The 20,145-nt window shown below is 41.9% G+C and overlaps 1 protein-coding gene across 1 annotated transcript in view; it reads right to left on the bottom strand.

Annotated features, from left to right (window-relative positions):
* Ca10 (carbonic anhydrase 10) overlaps positions 1–20,145 on the bottom strand; it is a 475,256-nt gene that overhangs the window by 90,596 nt on the left and 364,515 nt on the right. Inside the window, exon 4 of the mRNA XM_015495458.2 lies at positions 10,178–10,363. Coding sequence (XP_015350944.1) covers positions 10,178–10,363 — 186 coding nt within the window. The remainder of the gene's footprint in view (positions 1–10,177; positions 10,364–20,145) is intronic.

Below are 20,145 nucleotides of genomic sequence, written 5' to 3'. Positions count from 1 at the left end.
GAAGAGGAGCTGAAAGATCATCTTGGGTAGCAGAACAAGGCACTTAGGATTAGAGAAAATGGGCTTATGAGATCAGGTGCCCAGAAAGGTCAGGTGACTGGTTTAAGGTCTCTTGGGTGTATAGCTGGGATCAGATATCTGGCTTCAGATTTTAGCTCTTTCCTGTAGCAGCCATGGGACTACAGTCTCCACATTTCTTTCCTTCATATACACTATGGTGCTAATGAGTGCTAGCTCACAATTTTATTGTAAGGATTGGGTGTGATAAGACCCTGAGATATAGTATGTGTACAGTAAATTACAGCTGATGGTAATACTGATTAATTCATTGTGCTGATGCTAATATATCTTATCTGTAAGGGGTTTGGACTGAGTTCTAATGTTCAAAAGGCAGACCAATAATTGACTTATTTGGCACTTTATGTCTTAAAATGCTCTACCCCTGGGCTATTTATTTGCTTTTCTTGCATTACATAATTATCCTGTAACATATATAGGACCCACAAGATTGGCCCCATCTCACAGTTTAAAAAGACTCAAAAAGGTGAAATGATTTACCCAACTTTCCTTTTACCAAGATCACACAGGTCGCAAGTGACAAGAGAGGGCTCTTGAATTCAGAAAGTCTAAAATGTTGCCCTCTGTCTGATGGCCCAAGTGACCGACTGTTAGGCCAATGCCCTTTCCCCTTGTGGTGCTTGTCTTGCTTCCCTCGAGTCCCCTTCCAGCCAAAGCAACCACTGCTTTTGGAGACTGCCTCTAACAAGCAGATCCAATGAATAATCATGAGAGTAATCCTACTGTTGCCCTTTTAGTGCTGAGATGGGGATAGATTTATAGAGGCTGACTTGGCTGGTATTTGGGAATGGATAATTACCTTCACTTACTATATCCTAGGTGCTTCTGCTAAATATTTACTGCCCAGAATTCTGCCCTTTCCAACCGATTCTGAACACGAGCATGCCACAGGCAACTAAGTGGCATAATTCATTTGGGCTAACCATAAATCTAAGGCTTCCACCAGAAATGATGCAAAGAATTAATGGAACATGAAATCAAGTAAATGGAATTGAGTACAGTAATTAGTTCATATTTTAATCCTCAGGTCTGTTTATTATCTGTCAACTGGCGAGCAATTAAGTTGGCACCATCGAGACAATTAGCTTTGTTTCAGCAGAAGTTTATCGATATGTCAGAGCAAATGAATCTGGGAGTTTTAAATGGCTTTATGTTGAACTGTATAGCAGCACCTCCCGCAAGTGGCTAGACACCTAATGATTTAATTTTGTAATATTATTATCTAGATTACTTATATTTAATATTATAGAGCTGTTCTGGAGGATCTTAGGGTTACGTGGACAGGAGGGTTCAAATGGCCCAGAAATATCGCTTCTATCCTTAGGTTCTTAACGCAATAGTTTGATTGCTTTTCCGTATTGAGACCAAAGAAGGATCTTTAAGGCATTACACTTTCCATTTTTAGTCTCCCAATCTTTAATTTTCACATTTCTTGCAATCAGGCACCATGATGGCTCGCCCTCAATTGCTGATCTTTTTTTTTTTGGAGGGGCACTTTGGCACTCTTAAGATCTATTTCCTCACGGACACTCATCCTGCTCATGTTTGTAAAGTAACTAGCCAAAGTCTTTGCTGTTTTGAAGCTGACTCCATAAAAGCCCTTGTGACAGGCATCTGCTCACTCATACAGGAAATCTGATGCTTGGGCTGCAGGCTGTTTTGGGTATTTAAACCAAACGACCAAAAGGGACTTTTGAATCCTGGGATTTCACAGAATTTTAAATTAAAAATCCCAAACTAAGAGGCAACGAAGGTTCTGATCCCAATTCTGCCACTCCATCTCAGTGACCTCAGGCCTTTGTCCTTCTGACTTTTGATTTTTCCTTTGTCCATACAGTAGGTGTGTTGGAAGAGATGATCTCAAAGGTGCATCTGACAGGGACCCTTAAGATGGAAGTTTCTAGTAGATTTATTCTTTCCAAGTCTGGGTCTGTATCTGGAAGTGAAATGTGAGCTTTTGTGCAGCCTCTGCAAGTTTTCACGAACTGCTGACAGAGGTCAGAGTAGCAGTTAGTAGGTCATTCTTATTTAAGACCTTCTTTGCCAATTGGTTTTATTCCCGTGGCTTTGGAAAACAGTTTTGAAAATGCAGTTAAGTTCACTGGACTGTTGTGAGTAGGACTCATCCCTTCAATGGCAGTGTCACGGCTACTGATAAATGAAATCCTCATTCATCACTTGCAAAGGGTTGACTGATGGTCTCCATGGTGACAGTTAGGTCTAAGACTGAACCCCATCAATTTCCGGCTAGTTCCTGTCTGGAACATTATCTTTGTGATGTAACTCCGTCCAGGCTTTATCAGAAACACCGTGGGGAAGGAAGGTCAGAGGACAGAGGAGGAGGATGGTGGCTGTCATAATGCCACCCTGGTGGGACCAGGCCAGAGGCATGACTCAGGTTAGGATGGAGTCCACGGGATGGTGAATTGACCTCAGCAGGCTGTGTTCAAATGCAATATCTTCACTCTGAGGCTGCCCTGCTGTGTCCATTTAAAATTGGGCAGTGCAGGGAGCTGGAGTGGCCTGTCCTTTCCAAAAGTCATCACGACCATTTCCAGAGGGAAAACTCCCTATCCATAGATCACAGTCGCCATCCACTTGCTGTTGTGTTTACAGCGTGCATGACCACCATCTGGACTCCTGACCCCTGTTTGCTCTGCTTCTCCAAGGCCAGCTTGCTCGCTCTGGGTGGGACCAGAATCCAGAGCGTTGGCTTTTAGCTTTGGCAAAAAAACAAGCTCCCTAGTTGGGTCCTGGGAGTAATTCCAGGGCTGACATGAAGAATCTAAATGAATTATCCTAGCCTACTAGCTCCAAAATGATTCCATTGCTCCTCCCAGGTACCCTGAAGAATTCACTTACCTTGAATTTTGTGAATAATTTAACATAAAAATTCCAGAACTTCTGTTAATATTGACATTAACTTGATTAGGTTTGTCATTACGACTATAAAATTTCGTTCGTGATTCGCTGGCCATAGTTTAGGCACGCTGAAAGCTCCCGTCTTTTAAATGATCTTCATTTACTCATTCAATCTCTTTGTTCAGCGATATTTATCTAGAGCCCATTATGTATAGAGGAAGATATTAAAAAGTATTCCGGAACCAATGGGAGTGAACAGGGTGACTGGGCCAACAGGATTCTCTGTTGGATCATAGACTCCTTAAAGGCGGGCCCTGTGGCTGGTCGGTCTTTGGGTTTTCCCGCCGTGCCGGGGCCCAGTGGCAGCAAATAATTATTAGTGTGGGGTTTATGGATAAACCTTGGCCTCCGTTAAACAGTGCCGTGAATCAGAAGACCTGAGTTAAGTCCGACCTTGGTCATTCATTGTCTTGGGCCCTATTTCCCCCAGGTACAAAGGAGATAACGTTAACAGCAGCCTCATTGAGCTTGTGTTTATTGATTAAATAGGAGAATTTATGTCCACCTGCTTTGGGATTGATTCATGGTAAAAGCTAAAGTCTATGCAAAGCCCATGCAGAGAGGACCCCCGTGTATTGCAGCAGCAGCCACTGGCCCTGCTCCTACCTTCGGACCTCGTGCCCCAACCCTTCCCGCGCATGCCCGAGCTGCTTCTCTCTTCTCTCCCACTCCGGGGCCACCGTGCTGGCCGCTGGCCCTGCCTGAGATGTCCTTCCCCTGGACGTCCTCCCAGCCAGCTCACAGATGCCATCCTCTCCAATTTAAACTGGCCTCCCAATTTAAACTCATAATGGTACTTCTATTCACCAGTCTCTGTTACCCCTACTTGACTCTGTTTTTGTCCCCAGAGCTTTTATCATATTCTGAACACATAAACGTATTCATTTATTATGTTTATTATTATTATCTGTCTGTAAAGTCTTGAAGGGTAGGGATTTTTATCTGTTGTATTCACTTGCAGCACATAGTAGATAATCAATATCTGTTAACGGGACAAATGAATGAAGGTCAATCATGAAGCGCGTAAACAGTGACCGGATGTTAGCAGTGAGATTTTGCAGCCACCTATGGACCTGGCTGGGCAAGGTCTGCATTGTGCTGCACAGTAATGGATCGACTCAAGTCTTTGCCTTGTCCCTCCAGTGAATCTGAAATCCCTTCAGGTGACCCTTAATTATTTCATCACTTGGTGTCTTCCATCATATTTAGGGTAGAGCCTGGTTTGTGTTTTATAAATATATTTTGAACTTTACAAAGCTTACTTTTTTCCTAGAGAAATCCTAGAAGAAGTCTTAGCAGTAATAATGAACTAAAGCCCTTTTTCTCTTTTCCTGTTTCTGGGGGAATGTGATGCTTCGGGCATCTTTTATCAAAGCAATCCAACTTTCACTTAAATGGGGTGGTATATATTCTGTGTAGCCAATGAATGCAACACACCTCAGAATTTCAGGGGAAAAAAAAGTTTGTAAGGTTTTTGTTCCTGGGATACTATTGGTTGAGTTGTTGATTCAGCAATCCAATGATTCACTCCACAAGCATCACTTGAGCGTTTATTATATGTAAAGCACTGTGCTAGGTGCATGGCACACAAAGATGAATAGCTCTTACATTGAGAGGGTCACCAAAATCATTCATTCCTTCATGTGGTCAACATTTATTGGCTTTTGTGTGCCAGACAACGTAGGAGGAGATGGGCATAGAGTGATGATCAAGACAAAATCCCCATCAGCAGGGAACTAGGGTTCTGATAGAAATGAGAATCAACAGTTACAAGATCCACTCTGATGGGTAACATCATAGATTGGGGTTGGCAAAACTTTTATGTAAAAGACCAGGTAGGAAATATTTTGGCCTTTGCAGGCCACACATGGTCTCCATGGCTGTCTATTGCTGCTGCTCCTCCTCCTCCACCTGCTTCTCTTCTTCTCTCTCTCCTCCTCCTTCTCCTCCTCCTCTTTGTTCCCTTTCCTCCTGCTCTTTTCCTTTTTTTCTTCTTAAACAATCTTTTAAATGTAAACCATTCTCAGCTCCTGGGCTGGACTTATCCCATAAGGTATGGATTGCAAACCCCTGTAAACAGGATTCTCTGGACTTCCAGAGGGGAAAGCACCTGGCTAGCTGGGAGTGAGCTGAGGGGAGGGAAGGGAGCTTGGGAATCTCAAACAGGAAGACTGAGGCGGAAGTAGGGTAGGAGTTGGAGCTGGCTTTCAGAGTGGAGAGAAGAACTTTCTCTTGGCCCATGAGCAGCACTTCCATACGTTACCCATGTACCTGTTACTCTTAGACATCAGGATATTCTCATTCTCTCTTAACCTTCGAGTGTGCCACCAACATATCTCTACCAGCAGATCCCAGCCACACAGCTAAGTGCTCACTGGATGGCCTGAGCCTTCCTCCCCCGAGCTGTGCAAGGCGTCCTGGGCCCTGGTTCTCTGTTGGTGCTCCCCCCGCTGTTCACACCCACACACACTTGAGTCCAACTTGGTGTTAGTTGCTTGTCCTACAGATTTGTGTTGTTTTAGGAAAAAAGATGCAAATAATTGTTTCCTTAAAGAAGACGAGGCCTGAATTTTGTGTTGTTCAGTTTTAGTTATTAATTCTGAGATAGATGTTCTATCTTTTCTGATTAAAGCTACAAAAAAAAAAAGAAGAAAAAACCCCTATATTTTACACATGACCTTTAACCTCCCTTCCTCAAATGTGTTTTGAGCAGGATCAGAGACTCCAGAGGCTGTGACCTAGAAAGCTCCACTGCCTCCACTCCACACTGCAGGTGAGCTGCTGTACACAGCTGTTCATCCACTCCCTCTCTCCCTCAGTGTCTGTCTGTTTGTCTGTATGTCTGTTTGTCTCTCTCTCTCTCATTAGTAGGGATGGAACCCAGGGGTGCTTTACCACTGAGCCATATCCCCAGCCCTTTTCTTTTATTTATTTATTTATTTATTTAGAGACAGGGTCTCACTAAGTGCCTAGGGCCTCACTAAGTTGCCAAGGCTGGTCTTGAGCTTGCAATCCTTCTTCCTCAGCTTCCTGAGTTGCTGGGATTATAGGAGTGTGCCATTGCCCCCGGCCCATTCTCTCTTATTATGATTCAAAGAGAGTTATTTCATTATCCTCTTTCAGAATAAACCTCAAATATACTCACAGGATGTTATCTGTCAGCATACACAGCTCTCAATACACTGTAGGCTTCTCTGAGTAGAAGCTGGACTCTGGCCTTGCTCAGAGCCAATCACACAGTACAGTAGTCATGCAAAGAGTAGATAAAATCAAAAAAAGGATTAGGCCACAGACAGCCTGTGGAGGGGCTGGTGCAAATCTCAGGGTACCCTTTATCCCTTTGAAAAGAAGAACTTAAAGGTTTTGAAAATGAATTTGTCTAACGTCTCCCAAATAAGAAAGATTTTGTTCTTGTCTAGTCTCGCTATTGCAACTTAATCCACAGGCACGCTTCTTTTCCAATATGATCTTTTGCCTGGTTAAATGTATTTGTTTCTTTTCATAAATACCCTACTTTATACTGGATATTAATCTAAGCACTTAGACATGATTAGCAAGCTAAGGGTTTTACTTATTAAAAACAGTTAATTTTTGCCTTTAAAAAAATTGAGACATTTGAATCCCTGAATATGCTCATTTATCACCCACCCCCAACAAGGCACCCAGGGGTTCTCCATGTAGGACATGAATAATTTTTATAAAAATGCAGTTGCTGACTGTGTCGTACATACATGCAGCTTTATAAAACAAAGCAAATGATTACCATCAATTATAATAACCTCACTAGACAAGACTGCAATTAATCTCCAGCTCTTCAGATAACAACTATTGCACTATGCTAAGGAAGATGGCTACCATTAATTGACTTATCACGATCAGCAATGATAGATGGGGCAGATGGCAATGTGATTATTCACTGTCAATGACATAAACACACACTTTGTTGTGGGAAGTATCTACTTGGGTCCTCTCAGAGGATAGCCAGAAATAGAGACCCAGGTGGCTTCAAAGGGAGCACAAAATAAAAGTAAAAAGTGAAGCTATGGCATGACATGTATTTTTTCTTTTTCCTGAGGCGAACCCTCGGTAGAACACCATTGGAGGAAATATCTATGGGAAAATCATAGATGATGTAGAATTTCATGAATAGAAATTTGCCCGCTTGTGTGAAGACACCAGGTTCTGTTCAATACTCAGTAATTCCCACAATGGCAATTCACTGTTTTCCAGAAGCAAATTCATTTCATTCAAGAAAAAAATAAGCTAAGCGTTTCTTGTTTACTAGGGCCCCTTTAAGGGGCTCAATTGGCCAGTTGCATTTCCAATGGTCTGCCATATGGTATTTTTTGGAGCCTTCAAAATTCTGATTTCTTGCACTGAAATACACACCCCGTTTTTCTACAGACACCTCATATTGAGGGGCTTGGAAAGAAATGTGCTACACCTGTGGTCTACTCAGCAAGGTCTAACTCTACTTATGCTGAGGCTGATGCTCAAACATGCCTTGGAACAATTGGTGTGTCCATGGGGAAGCTGCTCCCCAAGTCCAGTCAGTTCAGAAAGCACTGTAGCTTGCTATTTCCAGGAAGCAATTACCTGTGTGTGTTCCCTTTCCCCTCCTTTTTCTCTTTTTTTGTACAGTAAGGTTTTATTCTTTAAGTCTTCTTTAGAAAACTGGTGTAATTCAGGCAGAGCTTGTCCTGGAATTGACATAGAAATTGCTAACCAAAACCTCTTGGGGAAAGCTTTACAAAAACTCTACCTGAACCCCAGTTCCCTGAGATTCTGACTCAGCTGGATTGGGGAAGAACCCAGACACAAATGTTCTGACAGGGCCTCCCAGTTCTCAGTATTTATTTGCTACTCTTTTTAAAGGCATTCTTCACTGAAGGCTTTCTTCATTGAGAGCACTTCAGGTCCTCTTGAGGGAGCACTTCCTACACAGAGTCTTAGGCTCTCCTGGGAACTTTTGAAAAATGCAGATTCTTAGGGTTACCCGATCTCTGGGGTCTGGGGGAGGTCTGGAAAAATAAATACCCTAAGAGATCAAGTTTCTGTGCTTCCCTTAAGGATTCCGGGAGCATTAATTTAGTCCAAAATTGTAACCTGTTCATGTACAAGTCACAAAACACCCTTATGACATATGGAAGAAATAAGTGATACAAAGAACTCTACGATGTAAAGATTTTAGCCTAGAACCCATCTATATTTTCACTCCTAATTTAAACAGTAGAAATACTTCCACTCTGAGACAGTGTTGTGATGGTGTCCAGGCACCAGGATAGGACAGTCCAGTGAGGGAGAAAAACAAAGGAATAACGGCAGACAAGTGAGTGAGGCACTAAACCAACAGTTAAAATAAATACAAATGTTAAAGTAATCTACATCCTCAAAAGGAAGAGTTTGTCTAACTTTGAATGTTTTCTAATTCAGACTGGCAGACCCCAGTTTTGCACAAATTGGGAGTTTTTACCCTGTTTTTATCATATGCCCTGCCACACCCCGGATTTTTCAATACATGGCCTTTGCAGACATCCCTAATCAATTCTAGATTTTTCCCCCCAATAGATGGAGAAGGGAAACTCATACACCTGCTTAACCCCATTGTCCATGCAGCCATTACTAATAGATCCCAGATAAAATGCTAGATGAAATCTGCATGCAGCTTCTCCAACACACAGTGCCCCTGACATGCCTCTGGCCTTTTCTTATGCTATCCCTCATTTCCTGCTTCATCTTCTGTTTTTTTTTGTCTTACCAACCAAATACTTCCAATGCTCCTTACATTTGAAATCTCACTTAAATTTTAAAATAACCTCGAGAGATGTCAAAATTGTGCCTTAGAAGGCCCAAGTAATATCCCAAGATAACACGGTTAGTGTGTATCAAAGCAGGAGCTACAAACCCAAGTCCTTTGACTCCAAAGCTGATGCTCTTAAAATTGCTCTTCATTGCCTCTCTTCAGAGCCCAGTTCAAAGGGCAACTCCTCTGTGAAGCTTCTTCTAACCCCTTCAAGTGAAATTTGTCACTTCTTCCTTTGAGTATGCTAAGGTCTTTGTACAGTTCTATTACAGCATGACATTATACTTTAATGATTTGAATATAGCACTCTTTGAACTCCTATGTGGTAGGAGCTCTCTCTTTTTTTTCTTTCTCTTTCTTTTAAAAATCCCTGTATCCCTGGTAACTAGCTGAGTCCCCAGGCAGACTCTCTTAGTTGTTACGTTTTAAACACACATCAAAATCTGGCCAACGGACTTCTTCAAGTTGTGGGTCTGTTTCTCGGTGTATGACCCTACCACGTTAAAAATAATGCCAGGCAGGTTTAAACATGACCTGGATTAAAAAAAAAAACAAACAAGCAAACAAACAACAACAACAACAACAACAACAAAACAAAGAGCCTTAGTGGTATACATGCTTCTGCAATTTCAAATCCTTCTTGTCATGAGTACAGGGCATTTGGGCATATGAGGACCCCCAATCCCTAGTTGATAACTACCCTTAAGTATACTGCAGTGAAATCAGGTCAAAATTAGCTACACCCTGTTTGTCGAGTGTCACATCACAGATGAGGTCTGTTTAAACTTTAGTTCCCGTTCTATAATTGAAGGCATGGTTGGGCTTACTGCTGTGGCCTGAGTTTTGTCTGGGTAGATGGTGGCACACAGTGACACTTACTGTTAATGGTGGCACACGATGACATTTCCATTCTGCAGATTCTCAGACAAACCATTTAGTTGCCTGACATTTATTTCACAGTATGTTATAGTTTTGAGCAAATAAAACCTATTCTAGCAGAAGGGAGAATTACAAAATCTGCACCATCATACGTGGCACACAAGGGGCTGATGGGTTCAGATGGGTACGTGAGGGGTGAGGGTCTGGGGTCAAATAATGCCCTGGAGATATAATAGGGCATGAGTCTTAAGAGACCTGCACCAATGTCTCACAAGATAATGCTCGGTTTTACTGTTTCATTCCCTGGGAGATATTGGGAGCTGGTTATAGACTTCCACACCAACATGCAAAAGACAGATGGAGAAAGGAGACACAGACCTTCTCGTTTCACAGATTCAAGGGAAATCTTCCCATCTGTTATTCCACCTTGGAAGTAAATAGGCACCAAACCTCATGAACCGGCACTTGACCTTAGTAGTCTGACGACCTACCTACCTCCCCAGAGAAGGCCTGTCCATTGAGGAGGTGCTCCGACCCTTGGCTGTCCTCACTCCCAAAGTGTAGCCGGATCTCCTCTAGCCGATGGCTGTACGTCATGGGACCTCCTGATATGTTGACCAAGTGCTCCTTGTCCAGGCGGAGGGACACATGTCTTCCAGTGTTGTACATAGTCCCACTGACCTGCAAGGCAAAGGCGGACAGGTCAGGCAAGGCTGTCCTTCCACTATGCCCCAAACCCAGCATGGTGTGTAGACCGATGCCTTTTCCTTCTTCTGATCAGAAGGCATTAGGCTAAATCCACAAGTGAAGTAGGAGATGGCAGCCTTCCCATATATACTTCCCTTCCCTACCTAGCTTCTAAGGTATTCCCGTGAAGCGTAAACCACATTGCCATTTAGGAATTTGAGGTAGAAACTCAAAGATGACTTAACCAACTGTGACTAATATTCTGTACATTGCGCCTTATAAAAAGATAACTTGTCCCTCTTACCATAAGTGTTTGGAAGGCAGATATTCTGTAAAGTATCAAAAATCTCAGGTGTGAGAAATTGCAAAATCTGCACCATCGTATAACATGTAGCAGCTGCAATGTACTAGCTCTGAGCGGCTTTTAGAGGCCTTCCATTGGAGAGAGCAATTAGCAGGGAGGGATGCCAGGAACAGATGAGGGACAAGGAAGTCAGAAGAGATGACTAGGAGCAAAGGCTGGTGGGAGAAGGAAGCGCTGTGTGTTTGGTCTCAGGGGTCTGGTCCTGTGTTTTAGTTAGACCCCTGTCCTGCTGCTGCCATCAGACGTTGCACAGGATAACTCTGATCCCTCCTCGGGCTACCAGCCAAACTAGAGGGTCATACAAGTTTCCCGTTTCACCCAGCCCTGGATTAATTCCATAACCCTGATTCCCATCTTGCTTCGGTCCCTTCCAACTGCTATGCTTGCCGCTCTGTATTCTTTTGCCTTCTTTCTTTTCTCTCTGGACTTGCGGTTCAGCTTCATTTTCTGGATTATGACCCTAGCACTTCCAGACAACTGACTCTGGAACATGGTTCCTATCTGGGACTCTACTTCCTTTCTCTCCTGGGTTGACTTAGCTCTTGGAGCAAGGTCTGGAGCTTAGGGGAGACTTTGAATGAGTCTAGATGGGATGCTTCTGGGTTATTGGATGCTGAACTACTTGGCTTCTCTTCCTGCTTACTCCCAGTTTTCTGTGCAAGAGATTCCTTAAAGGTTTCTCCTAACTTCTGATTCCTTCGTTAGATGTGTCCTTATATTTTTGCTCTGTGGCATTCACTTTTACCTGCCCATCCACCTTTCTGACCCTGACTTTGTTATTGATTGGTTATTTTAGTTCTCGGATTGCTCACCAAGCCCTCCACTGATTCATTTTTTTCAACCACCTTACTGTTAGATGGAGCCCATGTGACTGATGTTGGCCCTGGGCTGTGAGACATCACAAGTGTCACTTCCGGTCTGAAATCATGAAAAGTTTATGCACACTTCTGTAGTCTCTCTCTTCCTGCATTACATCAACCAAGGACATCATGTGGAAATGTAAATATGGTGCAGCTACTGAATGAATCCTGTGTCAACCAGGGTCCCTGGGGGATTATGTGCAGTTTACAAAAATCCGTAATTCTACCCCAGCCTCACAGTGTCTTTTTCTGTACCTTTGAGTCTGGGCTGGTTTTATTGCTGACTTTGGCTGAGAGCATGTAGCAGCAGCAATGTGCTAGCTCTGAGCAGCTTTTAGAGGCTTTCCATGCTTCCAGGCACCATCTTGGAAACTTGAGAGTACCATGCAAGTAAACCTGGGCTAGTAGGCTAGGGGATGAGACCACAAGGAGAAGAGCCAACCCCGGAGAGACCAACCTAGACCAGCCAACCCACAGCTGATCCATCAGCTAATTGGCCCTGTCAAGATCAGCATGGCTTATAACAGACCAGAAGCAATGCCCACTGAGACATAGATTTGGAGCTAAATAATTAAGTTGTTAAGTTTTGGGATGGTTTGTCATGCAGCAAAAGCTAACAGATACACACTAAGGCAATCATCTCTCTTCTGTGAATCTGAAACAGTCAATCAATACTCTGACAGAAGCGCTGGAGAGTCTCCATTGAGTGCAAGGTCACAGACAGTAGAGCTACTAGGCAGAGGAAAAGTCAGAACACAAGGAGAGAAGAATGAACCAGATATGACTAGAGGGAGAGAAAAAAAAAAAAAGAGGGTGGGGGCAGAAATTGCTTGAACTCCAGAAACCATTCATCCTTTTATCACAGTATTTTCAAGACCTGTGGTTTCTCAGATACTGCACATCTTATTGATAAAGTCCTTTTTTTTTCTTTGGTTAAGTTACCCATTCCTTGCAACCAAATAGTCCTCTTTGAAGGCTCCATTCCTGTTCTCCAGCCTGAAATGCATGTATATTTAGTTGCAATGAGACAATGAAAATTTGCCTTCTTTTTTTTTAAGAGAGAGAGAGAGAGAGAGAGAGAGAGAGAGAGAGAGAGAGAGAGAGAGAATTTTTTTAATATTTATTTTTCAGTTTTTGGTGGACACAACCTTTTTATTTTTATTTTATGTGGTACTGAGGATTGAACCCAGTGCCCCGCGCATGCCAGGCGAGCGCATTATAGCTTGAGCCACATCCCCAGCCCAAAATTTGTCTTCTTTTTGTGTTCCAATTCATAGCTTTTTGGCAGCCCAATGGTTCCAAGATGTTTGCAGTTGACATTACTTCACATTTAAGTAAAATTTATTTTTTTTCTGTGGCATTATGTATGATTTTCAGAAGTTATAAAACAGCTCAAGAAAAAAGAATCAGCCACAATTCCACAATTCCAAAATCACTACTAATATTTTGTTATATATACTTTTCACTCTTATAACAATATATAGGCACATTTTATGAGATCATTTTATGTATCTCCATATAGATAATACATAATTTTTCACATAGATATATATGCCCATGCCGTTAATATTTTTGTGATATCTCTTTCAAATGCTTGCATAATATTTCATTGTAAAAGTATCTAGTTCATTATTGAATTTTACACTCCTTTTACTTTTTCACTGTTGTAAAAAATACTATGATAAATATCCCTAAGGATAAAACATTTTACTAATCCAAGTGTGTTTTGTGAGGCAAATTGTGGGTCAAATGGTGTGCCCATTCTTACAGTATCTACTATGTATTGCCAAATCCATCCATTATGGGGAGTAGATCCCATAGAGCTAGACCTATGTAATTCTCTTACAATGACATTGAGTTCAGGAACATGGGATTAAATCCAGGGACACCCAGACACATGCTATGTATGGTATGCTAGGCTGCATCAGGAGTTGTCCAGAGTTCTTACAGCATGTATGCTTTGTACCACTTGGCAAGTATCACGGGCTTCCTCCATTTCTAGAAATCCACTCATCTGTGTCTGTCTAATGTTCCTAAGAAAATTGTTGCCCACTGAAGCAAGGCAAGGCCATATCGTATGCTTGTCTGCATTTTCCTAGTACTTAGAAAACACATGACACACAGCAGGTGGAAAAATCAAGGACTCTGGAGTCAAAAGCTTCCCAATCTGCCTCTTGTTAGCTGTGTAACCTTGGGTAGTTGACTTCATCTCTTAAGCTTCAGTTTCCTTAACCATAAAATAGAGACAACAAAAATTTCCCCATGAAAATGAGGGACAGAAAAAGCTATAAGGCATTTTAAAAAACAGATAGCAAAAGGACACAGTCCCTTCTTAGGAGTAATTACTTTAAACATAAGTGGGTTCCATTTACATGTAGTAGTCAGAGTATTCAAAATCATAGACACATAAAGTAGAATAGTGATTCCCAGGGGCTGGGGCTGGGGAGGGAGGAGTGGAAAGTTAGTTGAATGGTTATAAAATTTCAGTTTTGCAAGACGAAGCAAGTTCTGGAGATGGCTGATGGTGAAGGTTGTACAGCACTATGAATGTGCTTAATGCACAGAAATTAGAAGTGGTTAAGACAGTAAAGTTTTAGACTACATGTATTTTACCACCATAAAAAATTGATAAAAAATTCCCCCATGAGTTTGTTATAAATATTAAGTAAATAGCATATGCAATGGTCAAACATTTTCACTCTCTTCCTTTCCTCTCTTTTAGCCGCCTGCATGGTACCCAGCTGATGTGGAAGGATCTCTCTTGACCTTCCTTCCTGACTTCTTCCCTACTTCTCAGATCCTGATGCATTGCTTGTTAAATGTCAGAAGGGAGAACTTTGACTTTTGCATTGTGGGGAGCACCCAAGATAATTTCGAAGGCTTGAAGTAAAAAGAGGAGAATCAAGAATAACCCACTGTGCCTTCTATTCTTCTGCCTCTCTTCTAGACTCCTTCTGCATATGAGGTGCCATCTTCAGCCATTCACTCAGTCTGCCGTTACTCAGAAGATCATCCAAGTACCTGACTCTGTTAGGAGCTGGGGATAGAATGGTGAGCCTGGTCCCTGCTCCCATGGAACTCACACTCCATTATGCAGAGATCTGAGTGGGGACAGGAAGCCATGGGAGTCCATAATGTCTAACATTTTGTCTCTGTGTTCTTACAATTAGATGCAATGCCCCTGTACCCCCACCCTTTCCCAAGACTCCAAAAATAACATTAATTTGTATTAATCAAAAAAAGACGCATAGCCAGGGTATGGTTTGTTGCACTTTAATTTAAAAATAAAGGCTTGACAACATTATGTATGATATCTAAATCGAACGGTACATCTGCACTATAGTAATTAACATTGCAGCAGTGTCATTTTATCTGTAATGCTAATTACTGTGTTTCCAATGAACTACTTTGGTGCACAGCATGTTGGAGAAGTTTGTATTATGCAGCCCAGAAACCAGGACTGAAAGAAACTAAAGTTGCAGGGGACATTCTGGTTGCCTCTGGCTGCCCCCTCAGATCTCCTTTTGTTTTTTCTCTCAATTCAGTGCAACATGAGGTGAGAGGTCTCTGTTGCCTATTTTACAAATAAGGGAACAGAGTGAGGTTGGTGAAGGCTTTGTGACTTGTCCAGTATCACACAGTGGGCAGGTGGCAAACCCAAAACCAGTACTCTTGACATGAGTGAATACAAGTATCTTAGCCCATTTCAGATGAAAAGAATGTTGGGGATTTTCATTTCTTCTGCTGCCTCTAGATGCAGGTCTTAGGCAGTTCCAGAGACATCAGGGTTCTCAAGAACAGAGGACTCAACTGGATACTTGGCTGCTGAAGTTCATACTAGGAAGAAGCCTTAAGGAACCCAAAGATCAAAGTGTTGGTTTTCTTACCACAGACATTTTTACTGGTTTAAGACTGAGTGGAGCTACAGGTATTGAGGGAGTGAAGGAAGTGGGTCAGAGGTGCTACAAATGTGCCTGTCAAGATCACATGTCAATCAGTAATATTGTAATATTGATAACCTGAGACCTTGTCAAAGCAATTTGTTCTTTTACAAAGAAAAAAAAAAATTACCCCAGTATATTCATTCTGTAAAAGCGATGTTTGTGGATAGCAAACACAGTTCTTAATACAGCAGCTCACGATTTGCCAGGGCCTCTTGTTATTGGGTCTATCTCCTCTTCCGTTCTGGTGACCCTACTATATTAGTGGAAAGTAAATTTAGTTGGTACAGTTTTAAGGTAAGAAGAATTTTTATTCTTTGAAACACGATCCTGTTCATAACAGATGGCATCTTGGTTTGAACCTGTATGTGGTAGCAGAGGTAATGCTGAATTCCAAACCTAAACTTCCTCTGTCAATTCTCACGATTTTTCCCTTTACCAACCCAGCACCAAACATGGTGTGATACTTAGGCTCATGCCATTCACTTCCCCTGGGGTGAGAAGACATTAAGCTAAACCCACATGTGCCGCAGAAGCTTCCCATAGGGCTGAGGGGCCCTCCCTGGGTGCTAGCCATCAGTGGTGAACCAGGCCTTGTCCCCAGGTTATCTCTAGCTCTAAAGCCTGTGCATTTCACCACTATTAAATTATTAATAATTATTAGCTGATGGCTTAGCAATGCAATACACAAAGTTTTCTTCAAGAGGAACCCTGCAATGGTTTGGAGTTCAGGCTGTCTGGGATTATTAATTAGAGACCTCCAGAGAAACAGAATCAACAGAATATGCATATGTGTAAATACACATATGTAAAAAGGTTTATTTGAAGGAGTTGGCTGACATGATTATGGAGGCCAGTGGTTACTCAGTTCTGAAGTCAATTGGCCGCAGAATTCCTCCTTGTTCAGAGTTGGGGGTCAGTCTTTGATTCTCTTTGGGCCTTCAAATGATTGGATGAGGCCCACCCATGTCATGCTGGGAAATTTGCTTTTTTCTCCCGCTTTACATATTTATCTCATCCCAAACACTCTCATTAAGACATCCAGAATGATGTTTTACCAAATACTTGGGTATCATGGCCCAGCCAAATTCATATGTAAAATTGACCATCACACTTATCTTCAAATCCTGTTTACTTTCTTCATTTCAATGGTTCAAACAGCTCTGAAATCAAACAGGTACACCACACATAACAGGGTGATATATGGAATATAAATATATATGTGTATATATTTCATATATATTATACACATACACATTACATCCCTAATATATAATGTATAATACACATGCACTTCTATAATCTTTATTTTTTATTTCCTACATCATCAAATTTAAAAAGCCAGTGATACTAAAACTGTTCTCAAAATCTTAGTCATATAAAAGGGGAGCCAGTTTGAAATAGTGTGCATCTCAAGTATAGAACAATTATAAAGAAACAATTTAACTTTTCTTGTCAAATTAAAGGAAAGAAAAAAAAAGGCTATGTGCATGACAAGGTAGATTTGTCCCTGAGTATAGATGGATCTCAGATACTATTATGGTGTAAACCCCTTATTATTGGGGGTCTTAGATGTTGTCTAAGTTCATATTTTCATATGGGGAAAAAAAAGGAGGAGGTAAGTTTAAAAAAAATGATCCAACCCATAAAACAAACATGTCAAAGATCTGTTGGCCTGACAGACGTAGTGCTGGTAGGTTGATGTTTATTGCAGAAAGCTAAGCTTGAGTAAACTTTATGCTTACAGATTCCAAAAGATTCAGTAAGTACTTAGTTATGTGATAGAAAGCTTATGTGAGGTTTCCATTATATTCTTGGGTTAGTCACTTCTCTATAGCTGTGACCAAAATACCTGACAACAAAGGGGAGTAAAATTTTATTTTGGTTCATGGTTTCAAAGAGCCTCGGTGTATGGTTGGTGGACTCCATTTTCTCTGGGTCAAAGGTGAGGCGGAACATCATCACGGAAGGATGTGGCAAAGGAGCACCACTCTGTTCATGGTGATCAAGAAGCAGACAGAGAAAGGGGAAAGGGCTATAGGATGATGACCCTTTCTAGTGTATGTCTTCAGTGACCCACCCCCTCTGGCCACACCTCACCTGCCTACAGTTACCACCCATTAGTCCATTCAAATTAGGATGGACTGAATAGGTTACAGCTCTCGCAATCAAATCATTTCACCTCCAAGCATTCCTGCATTAACACAAGATCTTTTAGGGGATGCCTCATAATCAAACCATAACAATTCATGACCTAAATCTCCTCTGATAACTAAAAAAAAAAAAAAAATTCCCCAAAGCTTAAAGAAAATGTAACACTATAATCAGAGTAGCTGAGAGGAAAGGATCTCAACTGTGAAAGACAGAAAGGGCCATCGTTGTGCAAGGGGTTGCCTGCTTTCTCAACGCTTTCCACTCTGGGTGATTTAATATCCCTTGGTGCTACGGCACTTTTTAGATTAGGAAATTAGGTACAGAGCAGGTAAGGGCTCTATTCAAAAGCACAGGAGAGAAAGTGAGAGGACTAGGGACCCCAAGCCTTTGGGACCCAAAGCTCCTGGTCTTCTGGGATCTCAGAGACCAACTTCGAGGGCAACCTACAGAGTCTGCACTTCATTTCTCAGTGACCTTGTGGATTTCAGAAATGGAACAAGAGCCTTTTAATTAATTATTTTTTAAAATGTGGATTTGGCACCTGGGCTCTGTTCGCTATGATATGAGAGCGTTGGCATTCTTGCCTTAGGAGACGATCTTATTTGGCAGATACTAGGACAGTGCGTGACTGTGAGGCACATAGCATCCACAGCAGCAGGGGCTGAGGTGTCTTCTAGGCTGGGTGCTCCACACCTTCACGCGTCACCTCATCTGATTCTTGCACTACCTGTGTGGAGCAGGCAGGGTTATTTGCATTCTCAGAAAAAGGGATGAAGACTCAAATGGGTTAATGATTTTACTTAAAGCATCGCCATTAGAAATTGGCAGAGTCAGACTTCCAAGCCCAGGCTTTTTAGATTCCAAATTCTACAGTTTTTTTTTTTTTTTTTTTTTTAAGAGAATAAGTTGAAAGTTGGCAGAAAGAGTGTTGGGGAAACCATGTGGCTTATATACAGCTTTTGGGGTTAGGGATCAACTCAATTAAAATATGGTGTCCATGTGGATGTGCCACCTTGGGCTTAATTTGGCCAGGCCTGGTCTGGACACCCTTGGCAGTTTCTAGACCCAGAGCAGCAGGGGCAGTTCTAGTTCCTGCCTTCCGGGAGTTGAGAGGTGGGTCATATCTGCCGAGTGTTGGCTTAGCAACGGAATGACTGAGCCCATAATGAGGAACACCACTCAGTGCCAAGAAAGGTTAGTGAAGAAGGTCTGACAGCCGTGCCATAAATTAGGTGTCCTTTCTTTGTAACTGAGGTTTCCTATTACACGTCTCTGACCGCTCTGCTGAGGTGTGTAATAGTTCTTCTTCGCAATGTAATTAGTGAGCCTAAGAGATTTAGGAACACTGCCTAGTCTGGTTTCCTGCAGAGTAGCTCAAGATGCCAACAGGCTGATGGGTAAAGGCTGAGTGCATAAAGCTTGTGAGCTGCATGTTCACATGGGCAGGCGGGAGGGATCATCTTTGCAAGATGAAACAATGTGGCAGAACAATGTGAGTTAAATGGTTGGCTTCACTGCAGCACAGCATACATACAGATGGGCAGAATTAGGGTGGTGTGGATGGTAAAGATAAAAGGACTTCAGAAATAATCAAGCCTGACAGCTTATTCTATAAACTGAGACATAGCCTGAGTTGTCCAGCACTGAACCGGAGGTGATAGAGCCAAGACTAGAAATCAACCCACTGACTTTGCTCCTCCATCTGGGTAGCTCACCTCCCCTTTCTCTTATCCTTTGAGTTATTTTATGCTGAGGACACATAAGTATACTGACTCAGAGTTAGAAATGCTGGGGTAAATAAGTGAATGTCTGGGTGGATACTACAGCCCATAGAAAAGTGGAAAAAAATCCAGCCTGACATCTGGAGATGCCCTTTACATGATACCATGCATCTGGGTAGTGGGCTCTTCTCAGTGTTTGTCCAAATGTTTTACTTTATTTTTTGATTGATGTATAGTATAATATTTTTATATATTTATGGGGTACAATGTATTGTTTATATATATATATATATATATATATATATATATATATATANATTTTTTAGTTTTCGGCGGACACAACATCTTTATTTTATTTGTATGTGGTGCTGAGGATCGAACCCAGGCCGCACGCATGCCAGGCGAGCTCACTACCGCTTGGGCCACATCCCCAGCCCTGGATTAGATTTTGAGTGAGAGAATGGAGGTAAAGGATGTGAAATTTCAAGAGTGAGCATTTGTGAAAAATTGTGCTGTATCATTAAAAGAGAATAAAATCATAGCATTTGCAGGTAAATGGATGGCGTTGGAGAAGATAATTTTAAGTGAAGTTATCCAAACCCAAAAAAATCAAATGCGGAATGTTTTCTCTGATATAAGGAGGCTGACTCATAGTGGGGTAGGGAGGGGGCAGGAGATTAGCAAGGGCGGTGGAATGTGATGGACATCATTATCCAAAGTACATGTATGAAGACTC

This window comes from Marmota marmota, unplaced genomic scaffold, assembly GCF_001458135.2.
Source record: "Marmota marmota marmota unplaced genomic scaffold, marMar, whole genome shotgun sequence".
Taxonomy (NCBI): domain Eukaryota; kingdom Metazoa; phylum Chordata; class Mammalia; order Rodentia; family Sciuridae; genus Marmota; species Marmota marmota.
Note: the sequence above shows the minus strand (reverse complement) of the source record. Positions and strands in the feature narration are given on the sequence as shown.